The sequence below is a fragment of the Motacilla alba genome, chromosome 21, assembly GCF_015832195.1.
Source record: "Motacilla alba alba isolate MOTALB_02 chromosome 21, Motacilla_alba_V1.0_pri, whole genome shotgun sequence".
Taxonomy (NCBI): domain Eukaryota; kingdom Metazoa; phylum Chordata; class Aves; order Passeriformes; family Motacillidae; genus Motacilla; species Motacilla alba.
This window is the reverse complement of record NC_052036.1, coordinates 6,324,792-6,333,647: the sequence shown is the minus strand read 5'-3', so window position 1 is coordinate 6,333,647 and position 8,856 is coordinate 6,324,792. Positions and strand designations below refer to the sequence as shown.

Genomic DNA, 8,856 nt, shown 5'->3' with positions numbered 1-8,856 from the left:
GCCATCCCAGCCCCGCGAGGAGGAGGAGGGCGGCCGGGCCGGGGGAAGGAGCAGCAGCGGCCGCGAGGGCTCCCGGGGCAGCTCCCGGTGCCGGTGCCGGGGCCATGGCCGGGGAGATGCCGGGGGAGCCCCGCACGCTGCGGCTGCAGCACGGGAACCGCATCGAGGCCCTGTGCGTGCTGGGCGGCCACGTCCGCGCCGACGTCTTCGGGTGAGAGGGACCCCAAAACCTCCCTGCCTCCTCCTCCTGCTCCACCTTTCCCCCTGCTTTTCCTTCTGCAAATCCCTGCTCCTCGTTTCTCCTTCTCTTTCCCAAACCCCAGAGCTGCTGGGCGGCCGCGTCCACGCTGATGTCCATGGGTGAGAGGGACCCCCACAAAAACCTCCTTTCCTCCTCCTCCTCCTCCTCCTCCTCCTCCACCTTTCTGCTCACCTTTCAACCCTGTTTTTCCTTCTGCAAATCCCTGCTCCTCATTTTCCCTCCTACAAATCCCTGCTCCCCCTTTTTCCTCCTGTTTTCCTAAACCCCACAGCTGCTGGGCAGCCACATCCATGCTGATGTCCATAGGTGAGAGGGACCCCCAAAATTTCCTTCCCTCCTCCACCTTTCTCCTTGCTTTTCCCCCCGATTTTCCCTCTGGGAATCACTGTTCCTCATTTTTCCTCCTGCTTTCAAACCCCAGAGCTTCTGGGCAGCCACACTGATGTCCACAGATGAGTGAGACCCCAAAACTTCCTCTCCTCCTCCACCTTCACCTTCCTCCTCACCTTTCCCTCCTGCTTATCCCTCTGGGAATCCCCGCTCTTCGTTTTTCCTTCTGCTTGCCCAAACCCCACAGCCCCGACACCGTTTTGATGCAATTTGTGGGCAAAACCCTCCCTGGGCTTTGCAGAGCTGCACAAATCCCTGGAAAGCTTTGAACACCCCTGTATCTACCCCAGCCCAGGGCGGGTCTGACCCACGGGGCTCAGCAGATCCAGGGGCACCTGAGGAGGTGAGGAGAGCAGAGGGACAAGCAGGAGCCCGGGGAGGGACTGCAAATTAAGGGAAGAACACAAAGCCTCTTGACCAAAACCTTTGGAAAGTGGGGAATCCCCACAGCGCCAACCCTGCTTCCCTAAAACAAACCCAATGCTGAACTTTGGGATAATCATTCCCCCCAAAGGAAAAAGAAGGTGAAAACTCATTCCAGGCTCAATTCTGGTCAGTGCTGCTGTTGCAAATCCCAGCCTCGATATTCAAGCCAAGCAGCGCAGCTCCAGCTCCCCTGGCACCTCTCCAGGCCAAATCCCTTCCCGGCGGGATCCCCAGATCCAAGAAACCAGGAAACCAAACCAGTTTTTCCATGTGTAATTAAAAGCAATTGAAGGATTTAAGGAACACCCAGGCAGGAGCAGAGGAGCGCTCGGATTTCCTCCCCCCTCGCCGAGGGTGCGGGTTTGGTGGGACCGGCGGCATCCGAGAAACCTGATCAACATGAGGTCTCAGGTGTCGGGGCAAAGAGCCCAAAAATAATAACCTGGAAAGGCAGGGAAATCCGGGAAAAGGAGCCAGGAGAGGGGAAGAGCAAGGGCACATCGGACTGGGAGCAGGGCAGCACTGGCAGCTTTGGGGCTGGATAAAATCCCCCAAAAAGGAGAATTTCCCATGGAAAAGCCTCTCAGGGGGATGGCCACGGTGTTTTGAGGAGCTGTTAAACACCATGCTGGAAAATGAACCGGGATTTCTCCATGGAAGTGCGAGCCCAGGTTGGTCGGGATTATTACAGATCCTTATCCACGGCGATGGCTGCAAACCCTCACGGGGCTAAGCCAGGCCTAAACCCGGGTAAATTCCAGTTCCCAGGCAGGAGCAGGGCAGGAAGGTGCCGGCGGTGAGCGTGGAGACGCCGGCATGCCCGGTCTTGGCCGCGCTCGGGGCAGTGGAATGAATCCTGGTGGGAACGCCGCGCTGGCCCTGCACATCCCTGAGAATTCCGGGTGTTTCTGGCAGGGCGGCCCCCGCCGGGGCCGTGGCCTTTGGTGTGAAGCACACGGAGGGGGTCAGCGTGGACGTGCTGTTCCGCGGCCGCGCCGAGCCCGAGGCCGTGCCCAGCACCGGCGCGCGGTGGCCGCTGGAGGAGGGGACGGTGCTGAGGTTCAGCATGAGCCAGGCCAGCTCCGAGGTCAACGACAACAAGGTGAGGAGCGGCACCCCAGGAGCAGGACCTCCACGGAGGGAGAACGTCCTGCCCCAATGTGGGGTCTGGGGTTTGCAGGTCACCGTCAGTTTTTACGCAGAGGGAGGGAAGCCCATCAACCAAGCCGGGGTGTTCCTCACCGGCGTCGGTGAGTCCGGAGCTCCGGGAGTCCATCCCTGTCCCCTCGTGCCTGGAGCAGAGGCAGGCATGGAGACAGCAAACCAGGTCTGCTGGCTCTGGGGGTTTGGTACCCGATCCCCTCGCCGTGCCTGGGGATGAGGCAGCTCTGTGCCCACAGGGATCTCCCTGGACGTGGATGCGGATCGGGATGGAGTGGTGGAAAAGAACAGCCCCAACAAGGTACCCAGCCTCCCCCATCCACGGAAAATCCATGGGCTCGCTGGGTCCTGAGCCCGCTGAGCCCCAGGGGTGCTTTAGGCGAGCTGGGCCTGGGGACCAGAGGGACACGGGGCCATCCTGCTGGTCAGCTGTGACAAGGAGTTCCCCTTCATCCCGCCCTCCGACTGTGACAGCGAGCAAGTGTTCAACAGGGAAGGTAACGGCTCCCCAAATGCCCTGTCCCCAAGATCCCCATCGTCCCCTCTCTGTGACCTTTCCTGAGAGGGACCCAGCCCAGGACCCAGCTGCTCCCCACCAGCTGCTGAGCAAGCTTCCCACGTGGGAATTTCTGTGGAATTAACGCCACGCCAACCCACTGGAGCCAGGCAGGGCACGGCAGCAGGCCCGGGGAAGGGCTGAGGTTCCAGGGCTGGCACGGCACGGGCTGGCGATGCTCCACGCAGGTGAGAGGAGCGCGGGGTGAGGCGTGAGGCCGGCAGCCAGGAATCCACCCACCCGTTCCTGGAAAACCCAACCCACGCAGAGCCAGGAACGGCGGCGCTCCGAGGTCACGGCCCGGCCGTGCCAGGGAGGGCAGGGAGAAGGGATGGGAAAAGAGCATTTGGGTCACAGCCCACGAGGCATCAGCTCTGGTTTGCCAGGGTGCCCAGGCTGGTGGACACGGAAGAGCAGGTGCCTCGGGAAGGAGATCTAAACCCCAGGAGGGAACATGGAGAACCCCTCCCGATTTGCTTTGTTTGCCCCCAGATCTGCTGGACATGGCTCAGATGGTGCTGAGGACAGAGGGGCCCCAGCGCCTGCCCCGGGGCTATCAAATCGTCCTCTCCGTTTCTGTCAGTGATGCTGACAAAGTTGGGGTCTTCCATGTGCAGAGTAAGGCCTTCCTTACCTCCTCCTCTCCCCCTTCCTCCTCTGCCTCTTCCTCCTGTTCCTCTCTCTTCTCTTCCCCTTCCTTTTCTGCCCCTTCATCCTCTTCCTGTTCTTCCTCTGCCCCATCTTCCATTTCTCCATTTCTCCATTTTTCCTTTTCTCCTTTTCTCCTTTTTTTTTCTCCTTTTCTCCTTTTTTTTTCTCCTTTTCTCCTTTTTTTTTCTCCTTTTCTCCTTTTTTTTTCTCCTTTTCTCCTTTTTTTTCTCCTTTTCTCCTTTTTTTTCTCCTTTTCTCCTTTTCCCCTTCCTCCTCCTCCCCTCTTCCCCTTCACCTTCCTTCCTTTCCTCCTCTTCCTTTTCCTCCTTTTCCCCTGCTTTGTCTTCCCCTTCCTCCTCCTTCCCGATGATTTTGAGATCCCCAGAAGCCCTTTCCTTCCCATCTCTGACCTTGTCCTCTCCACGCTCCTCAGACCACGCCCCCAACGCCCCTTCCCCATTTTCCCCCATTTTTCCCCCATTTCCCCCCATTTTTCCCTTTTTTCCATTCTGTGGAAAACTCTGGGGATGGACAAGCAGAGGGAGGGGGACACAAAGCCACGCAGCAAAGGGGTGGCAGCAAGCAGCCCAGTGTGATTTAAAGAAAAAGAGGATTTAAATATAAATAATGTTTGTTTGGCTCCCTGAGAACCGAAATCCTCAGCTGGGAAGTGAAAATGGTGAAAGAGAAGCTGCTTTGGGCTCATTCTCCCCCCACTGGAGGAGTTCAGCTCCATCTCCCGGCTCCCAGGAGAGTCCAGGGATGTGAGGCCATCCCTGCCCAGGCAGCTCCAGCTGCTGGCTCTGTTTTGGGGTAAAAAGAGGGAGAATAAATCTCAGGAAGTGCTAGGAAACAGAGTCCACTGCTGCAAACTTCATGTGGTTTCTTTCTTTTTTTCTCTGTTTTTAAATTATTTCTCTTTTTGGTTCCTGTTTCCCCAGTGTTTCTTACTCCTGGTGGGTTAAACAAAGAGGGGGTGAAGAGATAAATTGGGATGTTTTTACAGAAAATTGTACCATTTCCATTAAAAATAAGGATAAATAGAGAGATAAATTGGGATGTTTTCCGAAAATGGAATAATTTCCATTGCCAGCAGGGCTGGGGTGTTAAACAGGGGTCACCCAGCTGCTTTACCCATGCTGGCAGCACGCTCCAGAGCACACCCCCTCCTCATTCCTCGCTGTGGCACTGGGATTTATTTTCTGGGAATGAAATCCCTCACCCAGCCAGGAATATGCCGTGGTGGAGCTCAGGCTCGTCCCTCTGTGCAGGTGGAGGTTGGGGCACTGTCCTCCTGTGGAGGAGCAGAAACTCCATGAGAACACTTCCCAAGGCTGCTCCACCCGAGAAAAGGCTGAGACATTTCCCCTCATCCGTCTTGTCCATGACAAAATTCTGAGCCCCTCAACTCCTGCTTCATGGTGCCTCTCACAGCTGGATCTCCTCTGAGATCTGAGGGATCTGATCCCAGCCATCCCCCAGAAATGCACCCCAAAAATGCACAGGGAGCCTCAGAGAAAGCTGTGCTCCCTCTACCCCAGCGTCTCCAAACAGCCTCGGTTTAAAAAGGGAATTTCTGAGGAGAAGCAGAAAAAAGCTCACTTTTCCCGACCTGTATATTTGGGTTATCCCCATGGAAACTCAAGCCCGTTTCCTCGGGCACAGCAGGAGTGTTGGAGTTCCTTGCCCAAGGAAGCAAACAGGCAGGAATCCCGAGGAAACAGGCAGGAATCCCGAGGAAACAGGCGGGAATCCCAAGGAAACAGGCGGGAATCCCGAGGAAACAGGCGGGAATCCCGAGGAAACAGGCAGGAATCCCGAGGAAACAGGCAGGAATCCAAAGGAAACAGGCAGGAATCCCGAGGAAACAGGCAGGAATCCTGAGGAAACAGGCAGGAATCCCAAGAAAACAGTTGGGAATCCAAAGGAAACAGGCAGGAATCCCGAGGAAACAGGCGGGAATCCCGATAAACATGGGGCTTTCCCGTTTTCCCGCAGATCCCTTCTTCGGGCAGCGCTACGTGCAGGTGCTGGGCCGCAGGAAGCTGTTCCACGCCGTGCCCTACCCCGGCGGGGCCGCCGAGCTCCACTTCTTTGTGGAGGGGCTGCGCTTCCCCGATGAGACCTTCTCCGGGCTGGTGTCCATCCACGTCAGCCTCCTGGAGCCCCTGGCCGAGGTCAGGAACTCCGGGAACTCCTGGGAATGGGGCAGATGGGAGGCTGCACCCAGCAGATTGGGATAGTGCCTGAACGGAGGGTGATCCCACCAACCGATCCCAAAAATGGCCTCAGGGGAAGGTCTGGGGGGAATGGTGTGGGGAATGTCCCCGATTTCTGCTTGGCTCCCTCAGGGCATCCCCCACTCGCCGATCTTCACGGACACCGTGCTGTTCCGGGTGGCACCGTGGATCATGACCCCCAACACCCTGGCCCCGGTGAACCTCTTGGTGTGCAGGTACAGGCGGTGCTTCCCCAGCCCCGCCGGCCCTGGGGCCGGGCTGGGAACAGAGAATTTCCATCCTTTCCATGCTTTCCTCCAGCATGAAGGACAACTACCTGTTCACCAAGGAGATCCAGAGCCTGGTGGCCAAGGCCGGCTGCAAGCTGAAGGTTTGCTTCGGCTACATCAACCGCGGGGACCGCTGGATGCAGGTAGGGGGGCTCCAAAAACCGGGAAAACCCTTCTCTGCCGGTGCCCCAGGCGGGATTTCCTCCCTTCCTCAGGATGAGATCGAGCTCGGCTACACCCAGGCTCCCCACAAGAGCTTCCCAGTGGTGCTGGACTCCCCTCGGGAGAGAGGGATGGAGCAACTCCCCGTCAAGGAGCTGCTGGTGAGAGAAGGCTCCCTGCGTTCCCGGTGTTCCCTGTGGAGCAGCTCCCACGGTCACTCCCAGCCCACATTCCCATTTCCAAAATCCTCCCTGCCCTTGGCTCTGCGCATGGAATCGCCTGGAAAACCAGAGCAGAGCAACTCCCTGTGGAGATTCCCTCCCACCCAGCTCCAGCCTCACCCTCTCATCCAGCCTCACCCAATCCCAGCCCTCCGGGAAACCTCTGACCCAGGGGGAAAGGAGGAGCCATTGCCCCTGGGAATGAAAGCCTCCAGCCGAGCTCTGGGATGGGATTTCTGCCCCTCGAGCACCCCAGGACAGGCTGCTTTTTCCTTCCCTGCTCCGTGCCTGGCAATATCCGGCACCTTCCGAGCAGGAGAGGGAAGGGAAGTAGCAGAGGGTCAGTTTACTTCCTCAGAGGAGAACGGGATGCAGCCAGCACCAGGAGCATCCCTGTGGGCTCCTGTGCCGAGGAAAAAGGCCAGGGCAAGTCTGGGATGGGGCATTTTGGGAGAGCGCGGTATGGAAAAAAGCTGGATTGGGTGATCTCTTGGAGATACCCCACGGGGAAGGACAGGACACCCCATGCAGCCACAGAGCCACAGAGTCAGTGTGCCAAACTCCCAGCCGGGTGCTGGAACAGCCTCAGCCCTGGCAGGAACAGCAGATAAGGACAAATCCCAGCTTTTGTCCCTTTGGGGAGCACTGGAATCCATCGTTTCTCATGCCTGGCATGGGAACATCCAGTCCCGGATTCATCCAGCGAATCCGCCGGGCGGCCGCGATGATCTGCCCTCTTTAGGAATTGCTCTGCCTTGTATTTAGGGCAGCAATTTCAGCCTTGGGAGCTGCTAACGCATTATCCTCCAATTTCTGCTTTGAAGCCTGCCCTAATCCCCAGCCCGACCTTTTCAATCTCATTTTCCAGCTAGGAATACTTAGCCCGACACCACGGGCATGGGTCAAGCCCTGAGCCCCTGGAAGCCCATGCCAGGGAAAAAGGAGACGGGAGGCAATTATCCCCTCAAAATCAGTGTGGAACTGATAGGACTTGGATGTGACCCGCAAACCTGGGATGAACCAGAGCCCTGACAGTTGAAACCAGGCGGGCTCCATGGTTTTATTAAACTGAAATTAGTCAGGAGCAGGTGGTTGATGCTCAGGCCCTCCCTCAGCACCCAGAGAAAAAGGGATCTGATCCCAGCCATCCCCCAAAAATGCATCCCAAAACCGCACAGGAAGCCTTAGGGAAAGCTGTGTTCCCTCTACCCCAGCGTCTCCAAACAGCTCAGTTTAAAAAGGGAATTTCTGGATGGAAGCACCCCCAGCTCTCCCTGCTCACTTTTCCTGACCTGCATATTTGGGTTATCCCCATGGAAACCCAGCCCTGATAAGTGACTGGGATTTAACTCAAACCTCACAGACACCTGATCTCATCCCAGGAGCTGCTGTGTGCTCTGGGCCTGTGTCAACTTCAACTGGAGAGCAGGCAAAGTGGAATTTTGGTCCCATCCCTGCCGGTTTTGCCCTGTTTTTAACGGTCCCTCAGGCTTTGGCACACAGAGCCCAGCGCTAATTACCCCTGCACGCACAGCTCCTCCAATGCCAGATATGGTAAATCCTGGAAATCAGGCCTTAAGTGGGATTTAAGTGCCGTGCAGCCCTTGGGGTGGCTCTTAGCCCAGGGCAGAGTCACCCTCAGGGGCTGGAGTTCACCTTCCTCCCAGAGCCAGCCAGGAACTTGGCTCAGGGCTGCTTAATTAGCTTAATGCGGACACTTAAACCTTGGCTTAATGTGAACATTTAAACCTTGGCTAGAGAGAACAGAGGAGATCTGGCCTGGCTTAATGTAGACACTTAAAACTTGGCTGGGGAGAACAGAGGAGATCTGGTCCTGCTTAAGGTGGACACTTAAACCTTGGCTTAATGTGGACATTTAAACCTTGGCTGAGGAGAACAGAGGAGATCTGGCCTGGCTTAATGTGGACACTTAAACATGGCTTAATGTGGGCATTTAAACCTTGGCTTAATGTGGACCCTGGAACCTTGGCTGTGGGATGAGAGGAGATCTGGCCCTGGCTCCAGGCCTGGGCTCTGCTCCCAGGTTGTCCCAATTATTCCTGCAGCTCCGTGACCCCGAGACCTTTCTCCTGTCCCCTTTCCTGTGCCCTTTCCTGTCCCCTTTCCTGTCCCCTCGCCGTCGCTGTCCTCACCCACCCCGCAGGAGGATAACACCACAGCAGCAGTGGGGACTCAGGGCATTTCCTTTTTCCCAGGGCCCTGATTTTGGCTACGTGCACAAGGAGCCCCTCTTTGAGGCCGCGGCCAGCCTGGACTCCTTTGGGAACGTGGAGGTCAGCCCGCCTGTGTCCGTGGCTGGCAAGGAGTATCCCTTGGGAAGGATCCTCATCGGCAGCAGCTTCCCCGCGTAAGAGAGGGGGAAACGCAGATTTGGGAAAAACGTGGATTTGGGAGCAGAGCCTCAACAAGAGCCCTGAAAGACCACCAAAATCGGGGTGATCGGGTCAATCAGACACTGCCTGGGCAGGGTGGGGGCTCCCAGCTCCTCCACCTCAGG

General features: G+C 57.1%; 1 protein-coding gene across 2 annotated transcripts in view; it reads left to right on the top strand.

The window, feature by feature from the left end:
* Nucleotides 1–8,856, top strand: part of LOC119710634 (succinate dehydrogenase [ubiquinone] iron-sulfur subunit, mitochondrial) — a 29,641-nt gene continuing 20,785 nt past the window's right edge. The window contains exons 1-11 of one of the 2 annotated variants that reach the window (XM_038159963.1): nt 1–211; nt 1,994–2,180; nt 2,259–2,328; nt 2,479–2,540; nt 2,619–2,736; nt 3,288–3,413; nt 5,445–5,623; nt 5,798–5,901; nt 5,987–6,098; nt 6,171–6,278; nt 8,555–8,706. In XM_038159963.1, the coding sequence (XP_038015891.1) occupies nt 105–211; nt 1,994–2,180; nt 2,259–2,328; nt 2,479–2,540; nt 2,619–2,736; nt 3,288–3,413; nt 5,445–5,623; nt 5,798–5,901; nt 5,987–6,098; nt 6,171–6,278; nt 8,555–8,706 (1,325 nt within the window). In that variant the 5' untranslated portion in view covers nt 1–104. The remainder of the gene's footprint in view (nt 212–1,993; nt 2,181–2,258; nt 2,329–2,478; nt 2,541–2,618; nt 2,737–3,287; nt 3,414–5,444; nt 5,624–5,797; nt 5,902–5,986; nt 6,099–6,170; nt 6,279–8,554; nt 8,707–8,856) is intronic. The other variant, XM_038159964.1, reaches the window with a different exon arrangement.